Source organism: Pleurodeles waltl, chromosome 7 (genome assembly GCF_031143425.1).
Source record: "Pleurodeles waltl isolate 20211129_DDA chromosome 7, aPleWal1.hap1.20221129, whole genome shotgun sequence".
NCBI classification, from domain to species: Eukaryota; Metazoa; Chordata; class Amphibia; order Caudata; family Salamandridae; genus Pleurodeles; species Pleurodeles waltl.
This window is the reverse complement of record NC_090446.1, coordinates 862,774,320-862,795,329: the sequence shown is the minus strand read 5'-3', so window position 1 is coordinate 862,795,329 and position 21,010 is coordinate 862,774,320. Positions and strand designations below refer to the sequence as shown.

At 47.5% G+C, this 21,010-nt stretch overlaps 1 protein-coding gene across 1 annotated transcript in view; it reads left to right on the top strand.

Moving 5' to 3' along the window:
* Positions 1 to 21,010, top strand: part of APBB3 (amyloid beta precursor protein binding family B member 3) — a 172,497-nt gene that overhangs the window by 51,370 nt on the left and 100,117 nt on the right. The window contains exons 4-6 of the mRNA XM_069199384.1: positions 4,554 to 4,627; positions 9,227 to 9,287; positions 10,109 to 10,243. Coding sequence (XP_069055485.1) covers positions 4,554 to 4,627; positions 9,227 to 9,287; positions 10,109 to 10,243 — 270 coding nt within the window. The remainder of the gene's footprint in view (positions 1 to 4,553; positions 4,628 to 9,226; positions 9,288 to 10,108; positions 10,244 to 21,010) is intronic.

The window sequence follows — 21,010 nt, the reverse complement described above, 5'->3', positions numbered from 1 at the left end:
CCTTTCCTCAATGAGTCAGCAAGAGGTGGTTTCGTTATCAGGTGGACATCTGTCTGGTCAGCATCCACAATGGGGCAATAAAAGGGATGACTCAGCCACAGTTGGGCTTTAAGATAACCGAACCAACTTAGGAGACATTCAAGCTAAGGAATCAGCATTAACGCAATTTAACAGAATACATGGAACTGCGGTGCTCCACGAACAGGACTCTATCAAGAACAGGAAGGAATAGCTCAAAAGAAATTGACTCATCCTCCTAGTGCAAGCAGGCTAAATCAAACTCCCATAAAGTATCTTCTCACACCATCATTGGTCAGAAAATCGTACATTTGCAGTAGGATCAATAGGCTATAAGCTATAAATCTAAAATATAGTCTTTCACATGTCGATGATTGGCTCCTCTTCTCCTGTTCCCATCGTCAGATTCGTCAGGTAACTTATTGATGAAATCCTAGTCAGTACGTCCCTTGTTAGCTCCTGGGAATGTCTATTTTTCACGCAACAAGTCTACAAAGTAACGTTTTCTAGTGCAAGACATTCTAACAGGCAGTTCTCATGAGAAATTTTAAGACATTTACAAATCGCTTGGTCAACACAGTGTTGACAATGAACAATATTAATTCTCCACTTTTGCAAGAAATTTATGAACATTTATTTATTTCTGCCATGCAACTTAACATGAGGCCCAGTCAACTAGGCACAAGCCTTGTAACTGATCAATGCCTAATATTATTTAAGTAAAAACATAGTTATTAATAAGTTAAGGCGACCCACTAATACATTTTACTCCACATATGCACATAATTTAGACTATAAACGTAAATTCATCATTACTGGTCGTACAACTCATTGTGGCCACATCAGGGGGCACAATTTCCATGACACACAATTTTCTCTATGTTATCTTAACTCATGTAAATTCTTGACAGTTAATCAGTGCAAATTTATTAGCAATTAATTCAGCTTTCACAATCTTGAAAATGACACAGGTCTGTCGCAACCGTAGCAGCATTGTTGTGATGTGGTTGTATTTCCTTAGTCCTTGGAGTTAGGTGTACAAATTCTGGGTGCTGTTAGTGGAGCCAGTACGCGCTCCAGGGAGCAGGTCATTGCCACTATTCTGGTGTTTACTTTAGGAAGGCTGCAATTTATTTTGAAGAGGAGGGATAGTTGATTTGAAAATGTCTCAGTTTTCATTATTATATTGGTCCTGAAACATAGATTATTTGGAACAATGAACCCTAGCCTTTTACATGTGCAACAAATTGTTTGTAATTTCGGTCAAGTTCGTGCAGGGGGCCACTCCTAGACTGGGCTCGTTTAGAGCTGTTGCCATTCTTTAAGTCGGTCCCAGTTTTAAGTCAGTCCTCAACATACAGGCATGGATATGATTTAGGAAGACTCTTATTTGGCTGAAGTCATTGTTGGTACAGATTTCCATGAACAGTATATCCAGCATACTGGAGTGTTATTCCTAAAGACTTTAGGAGAGATGGATGCTTGAGGTTTTCCTCATGTCACTAGTACCTGCTGTCGTCTACTAAGTATTCATCTGGAAGAGTTGCTGTTGTTTGGAGAGACAGGGGGTTAATAAACCTAGGACAGTGCGGTTCACAAGGTAGGATGACAGGATGTCTATCAGTGCTAGATATTCAAGAGTGTTGAAGATCCTGACAGAACTAGAAAAACCAGGAGGAGGGAGCCAGTGGAGAGAGCCATTATCCCCCTGATATAGCACAGTATTACACTTGACTGATAGCTTATAAAAGGGAATTGGTATTGATTTATTCCAGCCGTTCAATGATTTTTGCTATCATATTTCTGAGGAATGGTAGATGCCTCATTGACTGGTAAGTGGCAAGGCCATACTGATTGATGCTACTCTTTTAAATAATTGGAACTACCTGTAAATTTCTAAGGTCCTCTTTATGACAATGGCAGTAAAACCCACCTACCGCCACGGCGACGGCCGCCAAAATACCGTCACCGCAGCTACCATCCCTCCGATATATTGTGATCACTGCCAGACGTTCGCCACAAGAAGGGCAGAAATCTGGCAGCGATCATACAGGTGGACGGTGGTAAGCTGGAGCTGCTACCACCAGCACCGCCATGCCAGTTGAACACTGCCAGACGTATCATGACCTGTGATACGGCCTGGCGGTGTTCTGATGGCGGGTGCTGCTGGTGTTAACAGCGCCCCTTCCCATTCCCTGCCAGAAGAGCTCCTCGACAAAGGTAAATCAGGCTTCCAACAGGGGAGGAGGGTGGGAGGTGTTGTGTGTGCGTGTCTGGATGTGTGCATGAATGTGTGAGTGTGTGTGTGAATGCATCTGTGTGTGTTGTGTTGTTTGCGTGGTTGTATGCATGTGAGTGAATGCATGTAAGAATGGTGAAGTGAGTGCGTCTCTGCATCTAAGTGTGATTGTGTGTAAGAATGTGTGTGAGCATGCCTGGAAGTATGCATGTTTAAATGTGTGCATGCCAGTGTGTGTATGAATGCATGTATGCCAGTGGGTGTATGAATGTGTGTATGCCAGTGTGAGTGTTTGGGTGTATGCATGGTGCATGTCTGCAGGTGTATGTGTGGGTATGGGGGTGGGGGGTGTGTGTGAGGATCGGAGCGGGTCAGGGTGTGTGTGTGTGGTGATTGGAGGGGGTGGGGGACTGTGAGGATCGGAGGGGGTGGGGGATGTGAGGATAAGAGGGGGTGGGTGTGTGTGAGGATCAGAGGGGGTGGGGGTTGTGTGAGGATCAGAGGAGGTGAGGGCAGTTTGGATGGAGGGAGGTATCAGGTGTGTGTTGGGGGTGGGGGAACCGCTTACTGGTGACAGGGAAGGAACTCTCTGTCACCGGTAGGGCCCACCGCCATGGTTTCCGTGGCATTGCTAATGCCATGAAAACCATGGTGGTAGGCAGGCTCTTAATGCCACCGGCAGTACTATGCCGGCTGCCGGGCTGGAGATTGACATCTCCGGCACAGCGGTTGATACCGCCATGGCGGTATGAGTGAAGGAGTGGCAGGTTGGCTGCAGCCAACCCGCATTTCTCATAATGAGATCCGGAATGCCATCCGATTGCCGGTACTACTGCCACATTTCCACTCACCGCCGAGGTCATAATGACCCCCTAAATCTGTACGAGGTGCTAACCTTGTTGAGCCTTTGAAAGACTTCTTGGGAAAGAAATTTTGTAATGGGAATTAGGAAAAAGTTTTGGGTTTAGGGTAATGTTAGTGAGATCAATGAATGCAAGTCATTTGACGATGTTCCATTTAAGTCTGGTGTTTGAAGATGAGAAGGACAGAAGTTTCTTGCCTGGCATTCACAATTTAGAATGTGAGTTTATATATCGTTTGCTTATGAATAAATATTTCTTAGAGTTGCACTTACTAGAATGTCTGGGTTTGGATTGATGCAGTGTTTGAAGGCTTTAAATTAAGCTCTGAGTCTGCATGATGCATCACAGAGGTCTGTTGTGAAGTAAATGGCGTAGGTTATGGTTGATGGGGTTTCTGCAAGATGAATGTAGGGTTATTTATTTGCAAAGTGTTATTGATAGTCACTTAGTCGCCGTTTAATTTCTTGTTTGAAAATGGTATTTGATTTGATGGTAAATATATGGGTGCATTAGTTTACAGAGGCTTTCCTTTATCAGAATTTAACTTAAAGGAAAACTGGTGTCAATTTTGTCTTGGCTTGCTCACTAAGCGGATGCGGTCAGCTGTGGAGCTTAATTTGGTTGTAAGGACGGTCTGATTGAGGAAGCGTGACTGTTGCCAGGAGGGTTTTATTGACGTTGGACGTTTGGTGGCCTGTGGCAGAAGAGAAAAGCTATTCCGACGTGACCTGACACATGTAGTTGAATCACGGCTGGAATTTCAGAAAGTACAAAATTGCAAAGATGAGGTCAAGACTGTTAATGTGGGTTAGTTCAATAACTTGGTCCCTAGTTCCTTCCTAGAAAAGAACAGGGGGAAGCTTCCTTCATACCTTCCAAAATAGAAATTCTGAGTGGGTTAACACCATTTTTATAAACGTGGCCTGAGTTTGAAAAGGGGAACCAAAGTGATAGGATGAAAAATAACTTTATTGATATCACTTTGGAATATTTACTATATCGTGCATTTGCATTATATTGGTATGTATTCAACAGGCTATAGTTAATTACTGAGCATGGACCTCAATAAGGGACTATTGATTTATGTAGTCAGGCCACGTAGTTCACAGAATTGTCTCTGACATGGCTATGTTTGCTGATGCTTCTGCAACTTTATTTTTTTAGGTCAACATTTGTTACCAAGAGAGATAAACACACAATGAAATAATAATAGTATAAATGTTTATAGATGAATTGTAGGAAGAGTCTAGTCAACGGCCCTTCTTTTAAGTATAGTTAGATCACACCGAAAAGAAGGTGACTGAGGGGGGACACATATCAAGAGATCAGCATCCTCACAGACCTCTTTGAAGCCTAGTGTTGCACATCTTCACAATCTTTCTGAAACCGTCCCCAGCTTCGAAATGGTCTTACTATCACATTATTTATTTCAGCAGGGATCTCACCAAGTGACAGGTGGGCAGGAGGTGAAAGAGAGGCCCTTCCCAGCACCATCTGTGAACAGAAGGTAAAGTGATGACGGACGACACACCTATGAGACACGTTTCCAAATTAACCTTGGCTTGTTCTGCATATGTGTATATATTTAACACGTATTTATTTATTTATTTTTTTGGTGATCACAAAATCATTTTGATCAGAGAAGCTGAACATAAAAATGTTTGTGGTACATAGGACAGCTGTGGGTGGATTGGCATATTAAAAAAATGTGAGAGCTAACAGTAATGATCGTAGGCTCCACCATTTGTAAATGGGCAGTGAAGACAGACTTGTATGAAACTGCTTTGATGTAAAGGCAGCAATATACATGTGTACAAAGTCTGCAACATATTTAGTTGGTTTTGAAATATACAAACATCTTTACTGCTCTAGGTTACTGAACGTAACAAGAGAGCACAGTGCTGGATGGGCTGTAAGAAGTCACTCATTGGATGCTATTTCCTTTTCCAGCAAGTGTCTCTTTAATTTGGCACTAGTATAGATTCAATACACCATAGTCGCATTGTAAAAGCAAGAAGGAGACAGCTTTGTTTTAACTAAAAGTAAATCGTGACAAAGTATTTGCACAGTCAAGCGGTAATTTGATTGACCTTGCCATATATTTCAGTTAGTATACGTAGTTGATCCAAACATGTATTTGGTATTCAGCAGACATGCCTTGTCACCTGATATGAATGCAAAAACAACAGAAGATGGATGGAATGCAGAATTGATCAAACATTCACCCCCAGTCACAGATCTGGGTTTAATCCATCAGTTTTTTTGCTTGCCATGCCATTCCAGCTCAGACCCAGCTGGACTGTTCCCATGAGGAACAGGGTCAAGACTGATTTGCATATGGCTGGGTTCAAACTGGGGTGGCATGGTGAGCAAAAGAATTGATGGATTAAACCCAGATCTGTGACTGGGGGTGAATGTTTGATTGGTTCCGCATTCCGTCCATCATTTCTGTTTTGCTTTGCTTTGTGACCTGATATGGGCACTGGGAAAAGTCACAAGTCGATTCCCATGTCTTCTTCTGTGTCCAGCAAACTTTGTGAGCTCAGCATGATAGAATGCCACTCTGCACCCAATCTCCCTGGACCCAGGTTCCTTAGGGCTCTGCGTACAAGGTATGAATGAAGGCCTGCCTGCAATCAACCCCCTTTCCTATTTGGCATGGTGCAGGAAATTGGCTTTGGATCTTTGCTTAATTCCCCCAAGACACAGACTTCGACTTTCAACCATGTAATCTTCAACCTCTACATGTACCTCCTTGGGGTTCTATGCACAGATAACAGCATCACGATTCACCAATATGCTGATGATACACAACTCTACCCAAATGTCCACTTATAAAGGACTACCAAAGTCTCCTATGCTCCAGACATCCAGAGTCTCAAACACTACCAGCACCTCATCTACACCTGGATGTCTAGCACCTACCTAAAGCTCAAACCAACCAAGACAGATTTCTCCAACAACTTCAAGTAAGAAATAGAACAAGCCTGACTCAATAAAATGAAGCTTGACCACTTCAAACTTTCACCGAATGCCAAATCGCTTGGATTCACCTTGAACCCTAACTTCTCCTTCAAGGAACACATTGTCAAAAAAAAACAAAGATGATCTGGTACCAGGTCTCTCTTTTAAAAAATAAATAAAAGTGTTTCTTCCAGTAAGCAATTTCAGAGCTGCTGGTCAAGCCCTTGTACTGTTGCTTCTGGTGATGGTATCACCCTTTCTCAAAATCCACAGTGGCACCTCATAGGCATCCTACACACTGCAGCACGTCTCATCCAAGGCCAGAAGAAATATAGTCACATAACCTCCTCCTGCTGAAACTCCATTGGCTTTCCTTGATGGCCAGTACCATTTTCAAAACCAGCTACATTATTTTCAAAGCCATCATGACACTCCTACTTATGTAGCGAACAAGCTCACCATCTCTGGCGGCTCTCAACACACCTGTATCAAGGCCACCATCAAATTTCAGACTATGAAGTGTAAAAAAGAAAAAACACAAAACAGCAGGCCTTTTCCAGTCCTTTACCTAGGTTCTGGAACAAATACCTGTATTCATAAGGAACGCTCCAACAGTGCTCCAGTTTAAGAAAGAGTTAAAGACACACCTCCGCAAAGAAGATTACAGTACAATGTAGTAACAATACAGTAACCAGGTATCACATATATCACTTTTTGACTGTATGCTTGCCTTTGACCTCGTGCAGCACTCCACTGTCGTTTTAGTTAGTTTTGGACTATATAAATACCTCATACATACATATAACCACTCAGTCACACTCAGCCCATTGCCTCTAACAGCAGAACACAAACAGCATGGACTTCAGCCCTGCCAAGAGGGCTCAGTGCACAAGGAACAGGCTTCAGTAATACCCTCCTCCCAACCCTCCAGCTGAAGGAATCTTCAGGACTCCAGAGTAGCAGAGTACATTTTGGCTATCCTTTAGGGGGTTTGTGAATGGGGCACCCCCTGTAGGAATGGCCGATGCTAAGTGCACCATGCTCACAAATTTCACAAGCCTCTTGTGTTCTCAGTCTTACCACTGACCACACCTTTGCCCCTCATTCTGAGATCCTGCTGAAATCTGGGCAGTCACCTACCTAGTCAGTCTGTAGGGCCCTAGTAGCATTGCCCAACCCATGCACCAGATTATGCATTCCATGGTTTTATGTAATGGCAGGGATGCTTTGGGCATGTGACTATATTCCCCCTTAGCCCAGAAGCCACAAGGGATGCCTTTTGACCATGCAGAGCAGACTTTGAGAACAAAGTACAATGTTTTCCTGCAACCAGCATGGATCTGGGCAGATGCTCTGTGCTTTAGGCACCAGCTGCACATTTTCCCAATAACAGTGCTTCCTGCCCTTTGTCCATTGCACCCCACCACTCACCTTTTCTTTTATTAGCTAGCATTATCAACACGTAAATCAGGTCTGCTAATTGTCACCCGAAAAAGAATCTTAGCCTACTGACCACGAGGTATGCGGACTAACTTCATCAGTCTCATTATCAACTTTATTGCCCTCTTCACCATCAACTCCAGAGACTTTATACTACTGGGTGATCTCAATTTTCACCTAGAAGTTCGAATGCTCCACTGTTCCCCACTCCTCCTCAAAAGCCTGCACAAAATCTTACTCACTCAAATCATATCAGACTCAACTCACATCACAGGACACACACTGGACCCAATCTTCACCACCAGTGACAGGATCATGTACAACTCTATCTCATTGCTCACATGGGCAGACCATTCCATCATCCACTTTCAAATTACCACACTACAAGTCAATGCACCCACCAGCATCAGCCTACTAAGCTGCAGCTGGGGAGAAATCTCAGAAGCAGACTAGCTCAACACCCTCAACATGGACCAACCCAACATCACCAGCAGCCTCAACGTGGACATCAACAGCAACCTCAATGAAGACATCACCAATTTCACTGAATCCTGGACAATAAATTCCACATGACAGCGAAGTAAACACAGTTAGCTCCTCCTGCTTCCATATCCTATGCATGCTTTGCAAGATCTTCAAATGTCTGCCCCAGAACACTGAACATACCGCCACACAGGCACTCATCGCAAGCAGACTTGACTACAGCAATGCACTCCATGCCAGAATATCCAAACAGCTGCAGACTCCAGAACATCCCGTTTACTGCAGCACAACTCATCCTCAACCTCTCCATAGAAATGACATCCCACCACATCTCAGATCCCCATACACAAGTACAACCAATTCAAACTCCTCACATGTGCAGACAAGGCATTGATCAACATCGGACCTCATACCTGAACACCTCATACAGCCAACCAGACACCTACACTCAGCCTCACTCGCACAAAAACCCTGCATCCAGAAAAGTAGAACAAGAGGTCGCTCATTTTCCTACATCACACACAAAATCTGGAACAACCTCTCCCAGCACATCAGAGACTCCTCCTCACTTCTGGAGTTCTGCATGAAGCTGAAGAATTGGCTCTTCAACTAATGGTGTGGGACCCAGTACCTAGGCAAGTTGCTCAAGCACCTTGATACCCTCATGGCTGATTATTGCGCTGCACAAATCCACTTAATGTGACATCTGATTCACAAACCAAACTGTCAGATATCTACATTTTTATTTGCAGTTTTCTATTGAGTGTTTGGAAAATGCTGTACTGATTTACACCACGTAACAATACACAATAGCTCTATAATCATGCAAAATTCATGCAACGTTTGTTCCCAGTTTGTCCACTTTTTTACCACAGTCTTATGGAAAAATTATCACATGGTGATTTATGAGAAGCATCATTTTTGAGGTACCGTTTTAAATTAGTCCCTTCCAACCAATTGCAAGGAAATACAGAATAAAATCTTATGTATGTGTGCTTCTTTCTTGTAAAGGGTCGTGCAGATGCCTCATAGAGGAACAAAGTAGCAATGAAAATAATGTGTTTCCTACGTCCTAAGCATCTGAACCCTTACTGTTGAGTTAATATCACCAGCTGTCCCGGGTGTTTTATAAATGTATGTGTCACACAATAGTTAGAATCTTACTGCGTAAAATGATAGGTAAGTAGCCTTGCTGACATCAATCATCTCTCTGTTGCAGGACTTCTCTTTCCTGGCCTGATGAGGATTTTGTCCAGGGCACCAATGAACCAGGCTCCAGGGTAAGGGCTTTACTAATTATTTACCACTAGCGAAATAATTCCAACGCCAAGATGAGTTAAAATATGTGGGATAAAAGCCATCTACTTTAATGTGCAAAAGACAAGAACAGCAATTGAACTACGATGTGATGAGATGCAGCCAAGGCCTCCGCCTTTCTGACTACCCAAATTGTGCCTGAAATATACCAGTCCCCTCATTGTTTTAGTGATGTATCTGGAAAATATATCTTCCAAATGTTGGTGGTAATTCATTGGAGCCCAAAATGTTGAGCTAAAAAGAGATGTAATGTACTGTTTTCTACGACGTTGAGAAAAACAAAATCTTGGTGTAAATAGTGTTGTAGGCATCTTTAAGCATTAGTAGCTAAGGAGTGCCTAATTCTTCCTTTGTACATGGGATACAGCAGCATGTATCCATTTGTTATTTCACTTGCATTTGTCTCTTGCTTCCCTCTCCATTTTCTTGTCACTTATAGTCAGCAGGTAGACATTTCAGGGGAAGAATTGGGAATCATGTTCGTCAGCCTCAGGGGAAAACAGGTTGTCCCTTGAAAGCTACCATTCCTCCACTTATAGCCATTCACATGGGATCGTAAATAGCAAACTGTCAACGTGATATTCATTAAGTAGGTCATTTTGCAATGCAACCTGTTAGTACATAGGTAACATCTCAGATTGCATATCCACTTGCCAACCATTTGATGTGCACAAACTGCACGTCCCAGATGGCAAATGGCTCTTTTTACATTTGGCCCTGTTTCACAAACAATTTCATGAAGCCTGCTGTAAGGATCTGCTACCTATTAAGTCTGTTCTTTCAGTGTTTTGCAGTGCGCTCACTGGGGTGGGTAGAGATACCCGAGGAAGACTTGGCACCAGGAAAAAGTGGCATCACTGTAAACAACTGTATCCAGCAGCTGACACAAAGTAAAGGCGAGGTCAGAGATCTGAGGGAGGTGAGTAACGTCACCAATAAAAGTAGATTCCATCAATTCTCTCAATACTTATTTTATTTTGATGTTGTAGACAGCAGCTTGTGGTTGCCTCTGAGATGGACGACTATTGCCCTGATTCTGAGTAAGGCAGAATTCCATGCGGAGATTCCCTGCAGCCAGAATTACAGTTACTCACCTGTATCTCCACATGGAATTCCACATATTACAAGCTAAAACCCTTGTAATCAGGACTAAGAGTACAGGCTCGGAACTGCCATGCAGAATTTCACGTTATTCCCTTTTGAGGGCTTTAACACTCATGTATACCACCTGCCCATTTACCAGCTGCCTGGAGCAGGTGGTAAATGGGATCAGTGGCTCCCCTGCATGGTGGAAGGAGTTGGGAGGCTAGTGGGAGGGAAAGAGAAGACTAGTAGTGGTGGGGGAGTCATAGAAAAACTTTGTGCCTGACTTAGAGTTAGGCTGAGGGGTTTCTCTGTCATAAATGTGATGAATATCCCGTCCACCGTATTACGATCCCATTATAGCCAAAGAAGATTGTAATATGGTGGACAGGATATCCGTCACAACTGTGATAGGGTAACCCCTCCGGCAAACTTTAAATCAGGCCCTTAGTCAGGAACAAGGCTTGATTGCTGTGGCAGGTTCCAGCACCAGGAAAACCTTTCTATGCAACTTTCTAAGTGGGAGAGAGCTGCAATATAGTTTTGTGAGCTTAACAATAAGTTAATTTAGGGCTGAAAGTTTAATTTCTTCTTGATGCACATATTAAGAATATATCTCATGTGATGTCATGTTATGTTACATTATGTTATGTTATCCAGCTTGATTATCAATTGCCATAATAGTGTGTTAAGTAGGATCTGTTCAGTCCTGTATAACCCTTACCTGTACGATAGAGCAAAGTATGCAACTGGACAGCCATAAATAAGCAAAAGAGTTTTGCATTTGATTTGAAAACACACAGATAAAAATATGAAATCGAGATATATTGGAAAAACATGCTGAACAAGCATTGACAAAGCCAATAGGTCTGGGGCTGGCTGCAAGCCTTTTAGCAATTCCTGTTTTGTTCTGTCATGGTTTGTGCTACCAGACAACACTAGGAAAATGATCCCCCCAGCCCCCAAAACGATCAGGCTAGATTATGCAAACACCCTGTATGCAGGGATTACCAACCAGCTCACAAGAAGACTACAGACCATCCAAAATGGAGCAGCTAGGCTAGCCCTCAACCTCATACACCAAGTGCACATCACACCACACCTTGGGGAACTTCACTGGCTCCCTATACACAAGTGTGCACACTTTCAACTCCTCACCCACACCTACAAAGCTCTCCACAACATTGGCCATGCCTGCCTGAATAGCTGCATGCACTTCCACCAACCTTGCAGACACCTTTGCTCTGAGGGTTCCTCACCAGCACACACCCCAAGAACACATGAAAGTAGAGCATGGGGTTGCACCTTCTCATTCCGGCCCCTAAAGCCTGGAATTACATACCATAACACATCAGGTCCTCCTCCCCTCTTCCTGCTTTCGTAAGAAGCTGAAGACCTGGCTTTTTGTCCCAGGGCTGGCCTCACACACATGCTACAAAACACCTGGATGCCCTCACTAATAAAGCAAAAATAAAAACACTGACACTAAACAGAACTACCTGATGTGCAGGTGTGCTTCTTGTGAAAGAGCAAAATGCATTCACTCAAAGTGGATGAAGACACAGCTGGCAGAAAGCCCCTTTAAGACATTATATTTTATGTACATTTTATTGAAATCAACGTCAGACCTCCAAACTTGAAAAAAGAAACCCACACTTCACAATCAGTCTGGTCTTAATGCAACTGAGCTGTGATTATTGTCACAATATTTGTCTGTTAGGACATAGTAACATCACAATAACTATCCGATGGGGGTGTGAGTTCCGACAGAATATCTGTAATATAGTGACATGAGTGCTGGCATCCTATCTAGCTCCTGAGTTGTTAATATTTGGGCCAGTTTCTTTCTGATGACAATGTAATTACTAGTAAATCTACTAGTAATAAGGCCTCGTTATTGATACAATAGCTGCATGATGGAAACATGCTTACTGGGACAAACAGTGTTTAAGGTTTAAAGCTGGGTGGGACATATTTCACCTCTATTCAAAATAGTGGCCTTATACTGTATAAAGGCATTTCGAATGCTTTACCACCATTACGTAGGTGCACATTTATTTTTTAAACTCGTTTCACCTTTTCCTTGTGCCAATTACATGTGAAAAATAGTAGTTGTGATTTCTTTACAGACTATACAAATGCCAGTAAGAGAAAAAGATGGGAGCATTCTGAGTAAAAAGTGCACACAAAAAATCGGCAAAAAAATAAAAATGAGGCACTTTTTTAACCACTTTCTTGGCAGGATAAATAAGGGTGAGTGGGTACGCAGCTACAAAGACATTGGGTGGTAGAGTAGGATGAACAATGCATTGACCTCTTTCTTGAAAACTCTGAAGTTTTTGGGGGGCGTGGTCTGGCCACGAGTCGTGATGGCTGCCAGAACGCCGAGCTCCGTGGAGCAGCGGGCCCTCGGCCAGGGATGGCGGCACAGGGCGCGAGTGGGTGCCCCACAGTGATCGTCGGATGGGCGCTGGGGGACACTGATGTCGGGAGACCCCCCCTTGATTGACTCCCAGGGGGGCCCCGATACATCCTACGTCCTACATCCTGCTGGGATTCTGGGAGCCGCGAGGACCTGGCGGCTTGCGCGCAAATAGAGAGCCGCGGCCTTGTGTGACTCGGAGGCCCGGCTTGGAGCGCGCGTCTCCCCAGATGCACTGGGTACCCTGAGGAGGGGCGCAGACAGACAGAGGCGACGGGTTCAGCGAGGGCGGGGGCCCGCACTGTGAGTACAGCTGCATGCGGGTGCCTCCGCTCACCCTGCCTTTCTGTCTTTCAGTTTCCTTGCCGCCTCGCTGATGAGCGGGGGACGCCTGGAGCAGCGCCTGCAGCCCCATTTTTGGAGCGCCTTTAAGCGGGATCTTAACAAGGGCAGGGAGTTGGCGGCCTGATCTATCCCCGCATTGGCACCGCCCGACCCTCCCCAGCCCAGGCGGGGGCCCGGGAGCAAGCTTCAGTGCATTGGTGCGGCTTACCAAGGCCTGGACAAGGTCGCTACAGGCACCAGGGGCAGGGCAGAGCGACACTACCGAGGACTGACCCTTGGCTGGTGGTGCCTGCGACAAGATTGAGAGGGCTGACCTCTGCGGGGTGCGAAGAGGTGTGTGGCGTGTTGGGGCCCGACGAGCCCATTCAGCGAGCTGCTGCTCTTTTGGCTGGGGCAGTACGTTCTACCTTACATATTGCGGACGTGACCAAGGTGGGGCCCCAATCCCACCAACAGGAGGGGATCACATGCAATGCTGCTAACAGCGAGGGGCCCCGTGCTGCCCCCATATTACTTCGGACCATCAAGATGGTGCGCTGACAATATTCGGGGAGTCGCCCTGGCGCTGGTTTAACGGAGGGCCCTCTGGTCAGTCATTTCTCTCCCTGTTGGGCCATAAGCGACAGAGCCCAACGCCGCCCACCCTGCCTTGGACCTTGGACTCTGGGCTTCTGCCTTCGGACTTTTGATTTTGGCCCTCAGACCCCTGATTGTTGGTGCCCCAGTGGATGCTTTTTGGACTTCATCGGGCCCTGCATCCTGCACCTCGAGAGACACCTCACCTCCCTCTTCCTCCCCCTATTCTACTTCGCCCACCGGTCCTCCCTCACCTACCTCGCCGTGGGGTGACACCCTCCTGACAACTGCTTCTACTGGCGAGCTTGAGATGCCTGGCGGTACGACGGTGATCAGGCAACCGGGTAAGCCATCCCGGCAACTACTCTTCTCGTAAGTATTGTACCACCAGAGAGATACACCTGCAGAGGAGCACCCCCTCACTCCACCCAGCAGTATGATGGACACCGCGCAGGGCATGACCATGGATCCCATCCTGCAGGAGATATCAGCGGTGGGTCGCAAACTCGAAAGTATGGACAGTGCCAAGGCCTCGTTGACGGCGGAGACGAAATCCATGCGCTTGGATATCGCAGGCTTTCAGTCGTAAGTTACAGTTCTGGATCAGCGAGTAACATCAGTGGAAACACATATAGCCTCCTGGGTGGAAATAGACCCAGAACTTCTGTACCTCTGTAGCAAACTAATTGACTTGGAGGAAAGGAGCCGCAGGAACAACGTTAGTATCCTAGGGTTCCCGGAAAATATCAAAGGCACGGACATACACTCTTATCTATGGGAGACCCTACCTAAGCTGGCCGGCATTAATTTTGACCCTCCCCTGGAATTTCAAAGGGTGCACAGACTGGGTCCCAAGCGGCGAGATGTCACCAACCGTCCCTGTACAATCATAGCCTGTCTGCTGCGCCACGTGCAGACTTGTCAACTACTACAAGCGGCCCGAGCGCACGGCCCATTCTGGTCGGATGACCTGGAGGTCAGATTAACGGCTGACTTTTCCAAGGAGACCAGCGACCGCAGGAAAGCATTCTTGGCCCTCCGGCCCCGTCTCCGTCAGCTGGTTGTGAAATATGGATTGTTTGAGCCGGCCAGGATGTGGATCACCAAAAATGGGTAGTCACAAGATTTCTATGACCCAGCAGACCTGCGAGTGTTGTTGGAGGGACTTCAGGATCACACCCAGGCCATAGACATGGAGACTCCGATCCGGACTCAGGACATGCAGATTCTGCTCCTGAGTGTCGCCCCTTCGACTCCCATCCTTGAAGCCGGGGGACGGGCCGTCGCGGACTCCCACGCGAGGGGGAGAGACTTGGAGAGACTCACAAAGAGCCATGACGACAGAGGTCAGGTATTGCAGGAGGTGGCAATGCATATGCAGTTCGCTGACAGGGACAACCAACCTTGACCCCTACCTGCGTGCAAGAGGACAAGATCACTTAGTACTCCGAAGACATCTCCCCATCAGCGGACAAGGAGTTCTGCAAGAAGTTGCAGAGGTCTTCCCGCGGGGACGACGATGGGGAGAGATGAGTACCTGCCTTTATTGCATCATAGACACTTTGTTTACAGAGGACCAGTATCTCCTCAGGTACTAAGGCAACAACCCTTGGCTGCCTAGCTCTAATCTAGCTTGTTCTAGTGTGTTTGGTAACGCTTAAGTCATTTTTGATTCTGTTTGTTAGCCAAGTGTCTTACGGTTTACTGTTTTTCACTGATAAACGTTCGTTATTGTACACTCTCCCCACTGTTTGGTGCAATATGACAGAGGGCTTTTTTTTCTCTCTCTCTCTCTCTCTCTCTCTCTCTCTCTCTCTCTCTCTCTCTCTCTCTCTCTCTCTCTCTCTCTCTCTCTCTCTCTCTCTCTCTCTCTCTCTCTCCCTCCCAGGCCCCTCCTCTCCCTACATTCCCCCCTTCCCCCACCCCTTTCCCTTATTTGCGATTAGACTTCTCCCCCTCCCGGGCTGGATTGTTACCCCCCTCCACCTCCCCATTTCTGTGCAGCTCGGTCAACCCATCCATAGATGCGCAGCCGCGTGCTTTCTCACCCAAGCCTCGGCGCTGGGTGCTCTGCCATGTGTACCCTATTTGGGGGGACGCTTCTTCTCATACTCTGCAGGCACTCTTTACACGCGTCGCTTTTCGTCGTTCCGTCTTTCTCACAATACACATGACTTTGCTAGCTTTCCTGCCGAACCCTGTGGTAGCCCCCCTCCACTCCCCCCCATGCACCCGCCCAAACCCCCCTCCTTTTTCCTCCCTCCGCTCTCCTGGTATGACGCCGCTCTGGCTCCTGCGTGCCCTTGCGTACACCTGCTGCTTGTCCTTGCGCTGCCTTCCCCATCCCCCTCCCCCTTCCCAGATATTTGCACCTTGGCGGAGAGAATGGGATCCTGGGACTGGGGTACCCCACGCATGTCGCTCTCCCCAGTCACGGGCCCGCTGGCCGGGAGAATGAGCTCTGTAGACTTAGGTGTAGACCTGCAGGTTACAGATCAGGATCGTCTGAACCTTTGTTACGATCTCTTTATTTCTATTTTCCTCTTTTTGCTTCTCTTTCTCTTCTGTCCTCCTCCACCTACTCCTCCTTTCCTCGCTTTTATTCTCTCCCCCCCTTTTTCTTTTTCTTCTTCCTTTCTCTTACCCCTTCCCCATTTCTGAAGGCAGCAGAAACCTTCCTACCCTCCCCTTGGCCCATTCCTCATGTTGCCTCCCCCTCCTTCCCCCCTTCTTGTTCTTAGTCTCTCTCTCATCCACCCCCCCTTCACTCTCTGTCCTTTTCGCTAGAACTCTATGATGCCAGGCCCGCACACGTCCTCTTCAGAACCGTTACGGATTGTATCTTGGAATGTAAATGGTCTCACACACTCTATAAAACGGAAAAAGGTTCTGTCCTATCTTAACTCCAAGGGGGCTGATATTGCTATACTACAGGAGACACATTTAGACAAAGAGGAGCCTAGTAAACTGCATAGAGACTGGGTGGATACTGCGCTGTTCAGCTGCAGCCCTCCCCGCCCTATACGGGTAGCACCCCCGGAAATGTGGTGTTGCATTGTTGATGTGAAAAACCCTCCCCTTCGTAGTAATTAAGTCATGGACTGACCCAGAGGGACGTTATGTGTTAGCCAAATTGAAGATCGGTGACTCCTCACTGTGTGTGGGCTCCGTGTACGTGCCAATTGGCTCAAAGCGCCTGTTCTTCCTGAAACTCTACCGCCTTCTGACAGAGGTAGGAGCGACTTGCTATGTGATAGGTGGCGACTGGAATCTAGCCAGGAACGCAGTGTTGGACAGGACGGGGCCCTTGGACGTTAGTAATAACACCGACAGAGTCCTACAGTCCGATATATTGTCGGACAGTGGCCTGGTGGATCATTGGAGGCTGAATCACCCGACTGACAGAGAGTACACCTTCCTGTCGCCGGTGCATGGCACCCAATCCCGCCTCGAATACTTCCTTCTGTCACACGACCTAGTGACCCATGTCTACGACGCCCGCATACTTGCATGTGGCCTTTCGGATCACTCTCCAATCACTGTTGCTGTTCAGGTAGGCCTGGTATCCCCGGGCCATAAACCGTGGAGATTTTCTACCTTTTGGTACCGTTCCCCTAAGGAACAAGACACGGCTGAGAGCTCATGCTTCCGCCTTTGCCCAAGACAACCTGGGTACTGTTGAATCCGGGCGTATCTTGTGGGCTGCAGCCAAGGCAACGATCCGGGGGCAGCTTATGCGGAACGCCGCGTTAGCAAATAAAGAAAGAAAAGAGCAGCAAGCTGCACTGGAACTTGACATCCACCGCCTCACACACCAGTATACTGACCGTCCTTACCTTCAAGGGCGTCGGTGTCTGGAACGTGCCCGTATGGCTCTTAATGAGCTATACACCTCTCAGGCCAAGTATGCTCTAGAGCGCCTACAGGGGAGGCACTACGAACAAGGCGAGAAGGCTGGCCGGCTACTTGCAGCTCAGCTTCATCAGAGGACGGCAGCCCTCGCCATTCCAGCCATCCGTACCCACTTGGGAGAGGTGCTCAAACACCTACAGGCGACAGCCAAAGTGTTTACTTCCTTCTACCGGCAGCTTTACATACCGGAGACAGCTTCCAGTCCTACCCAGATTGCGACCTTCCTTGCTGATCTTGATTTACCATCTTTATCAGAAGACGGGCGCAGCCTCCTGGAAGGTGAGATTAGCAGGCTGGAAATAGAGAGGGTTATCTCTGACCTCTCCTACCACAAATCGCCTAGAGAGGACGGTTTCCCTGCGGGTTTTCACAAATGGGTGGGGGAAGAGGCGATTGACATGTTGCATGAGGCTTTGAGCAAAGCATGCAGGGCAAAGGCTTTGGGGGCCATCTCCAACAATGCCACGATAGCGATTATACCAAAACCTGTGAGAGATCCCTTGCTATGTAGCAACTATCGGCCCATCTCCCTTCTTAATGGTGACATCAAAATCTTAGCCAATATTTTAGCAAACCGGCTTCGCAAAGTAATACCGTCCCTGATTCATCATACCCAGGTAATCACCTGCGTACTCTATGCCACACCTTATGGGCCGCCAGGGATCTGCCGGAGGCCGCGCTGGCCTTGTCTTTGGATGCCGAGAAGGTGTTCGATCACATAGAGTGGCCTTATTTGCTTGAGACACTGACACAGTTTGGTTTGGGAGACCGATTTATTTCCATGATACGACTGCTGTATGATCAACCAATGGCATAAGTTAACTCGGGTGGTTTTCTCTCTGACCCCTTTCCCACCTGTAGGGGGATTCGGCAGGGATGCCCTCTCTCACCACTTTTATTCCTCTTGGCAATGGAACCCCTTACCACAGCTATCTGCTCATCCCCCTTAATAAAGGGCCTCACTTTGCCGGACGGCATCTCTTAACTTTATCTATATGCAGATGATGTTCTCCTGACTGTAACAGACCTTGAGCGCTCCCTGCCGGCCTTACTGAAGATTATCGATGGGTTCACTCCCCATCAGGCTATCGTATAAATTGGGAATTGGGATATGAGCGAGGCGCTCCGGCTTTCACGGGTGACCACAAAAAGCCGCACTCCTCGGCTTCCCATTCCAATGGACTCCGAGACGTCTCAAATATCTGGGGGTGTTTGTCAATCAAGGTTTGTTGCACATGGTGGCCTACAACTTAGACACCCTTGTAGCACGAATGAAACTCAACTTTGAAAAGTGGAGTCATCTGGGCCTCTCTATGTGGGGCAGGGTACAGGCGGTCAGGATGGTCACAGTGCCTCGTTTCAAATATGTCTTAGGTCTCTTACCTCGGCAGGTGTCTCTCTCTAACCTGCGGAGTATTGACACTCTCATCAGATCCTTTGTGTGGGGTTCCATGTGGCCGCGCTTGGCACCAGCTAAACTACTAACGCGTCACTCCCACGGGGGAATGGGACTCCCTTCAGTGGAACATTACGCACTCGCATTACACCTCTCCCAATTGGCCCACACACTGCCAGGAGTGCCAGACCCGCCACAATGGGTAGCCCTGGAAAGGGTGTTGCTTTCCCTGGTAGGGGGACTAGGATGGCACTATCGCGATGACCTCTCGGCTTCTGCCACAGCTACTCCGATCCTGAGGGCGACCAGGGAGGCCTGGCGTAGGGCCCACCGCTTGTTTGGGGTCCATCCTCTCCTGCACATCCAGGCCCTCTTATGGAACAATAATGGCCTATGGATAGGCGGGGAGGTGCTAAACTGGCCGCAATGGAGCAGGGTAGGTATCCTAGACGTTGCTCAGGTTCTGGAGGGTGGCACGCTCAAACCCTTCGCTTAGCTGTGAGAAGAATTCATTCTCCATCCGCGGCAGGAATGGAGATACCTGCAACTCAAACACTGCATGCAACAGGGTGTCGACACCATCCACTGGGGGATTCAGACCTCACCTGTGGTGACTTACTTGAAGACGTGGGGACAGCACATAGGCATCATGGCAGGCCTCTACGAGGTCATTACCTGGCAGTTATACTCTCATCCTCTTCTGGACAAGCTGCATTTGCAATGGCAGGTCCGCCTGCAGCGGACGTCTGATATGGAGGACTGGGTAGACATCCTGGAGGCCTTGGACAGGGGTACTCGGGAAGCCCGATTAAAGTTCTGACTCTTCAAGGTACTACACGACTGGTACTGGTCTCCAGCAAAGCTACACAGGACGGGACTTCCGCATGCAAAATGTTGGCGCTGTGCGGAGGTGCACTGTGATCTGATGCATATTTTGATTGACTGTCCGATGGTCCGGCCCTTGTGGACAGCTGTGGGCTCCACTCTGGCTGAGTCAGTGGTACTGCCATCGCCGCTCCCCCCCCTCTCTTATTATATTGCATGATATGACTCCTTTCCCGGCTTTGTCTCGACCGCAAAGACGACTGTTACATACGGTGTTAGTGACTGCAAATATTTGCATCCTTCGTCATTGGCGATCAAAGTCCACCCCAACCCAGGAGGAGTGGATAGTAGCTTTGATCCGTATAGCCGTGCATGAGAGAGTCATTTACAACCTGCAGGATCAGGATCAGGATCAGGCTCAGATATTTAACCAGGTGTGGACCCCCTTTCTCACCGCAGGATTGACGTAGGCTAGCCGATCCTGCCCGTACTTGCTGATGACCGCCCCCCCACTTCTCCCGTGTCCCTCTCACATGTCCCTGACAGCTCCTCAGCTTCTCACTGAGGTTACACTTATATGTACCCAGACCTACGATTCAAGCCGAAGTCTTGCCTATGGCACTTCTGTCCCTCTTGAGCCTTTTGCTCGCAGCCTCCACCTTTTCCTCCTGGATGACAGCTTCACCCTGACATGCTCGCCTTTCATCCCCCTCTCCCCCCTCCTTCTCCCTCCCCCTTCCCCTCCCCCTCTTGTATGTTGGTTTCTCCTCCTCCTTCCTACCCCTCCCCATCCCTATCCCCCCCCTCCTTCAGCACTGATGGCCTCTATCTGGATACACTTTCCTTCTACGGACCCTGCTGGTACCTGTGCACACCACCATCCAGTTCAATATCTTCTCCCATCTCCCTACTCTCCGCTGTCCCACTGTCACCACTATCCTTTCTCTCCCTCTTCTCTCCCTCTCTTTCTCTTTTACCTTTTATTTTCCCTATTCAACAACTGATCTTAGTCTTCTACTCTATCCCTCACAAGACCCCCCTTATAGTTGTGCCCTATTTATTGAGTTATAGTTGTTACACAGGGCACTCATCACTGACCACGTCGGGGGCATGCCTAGACGCAAATG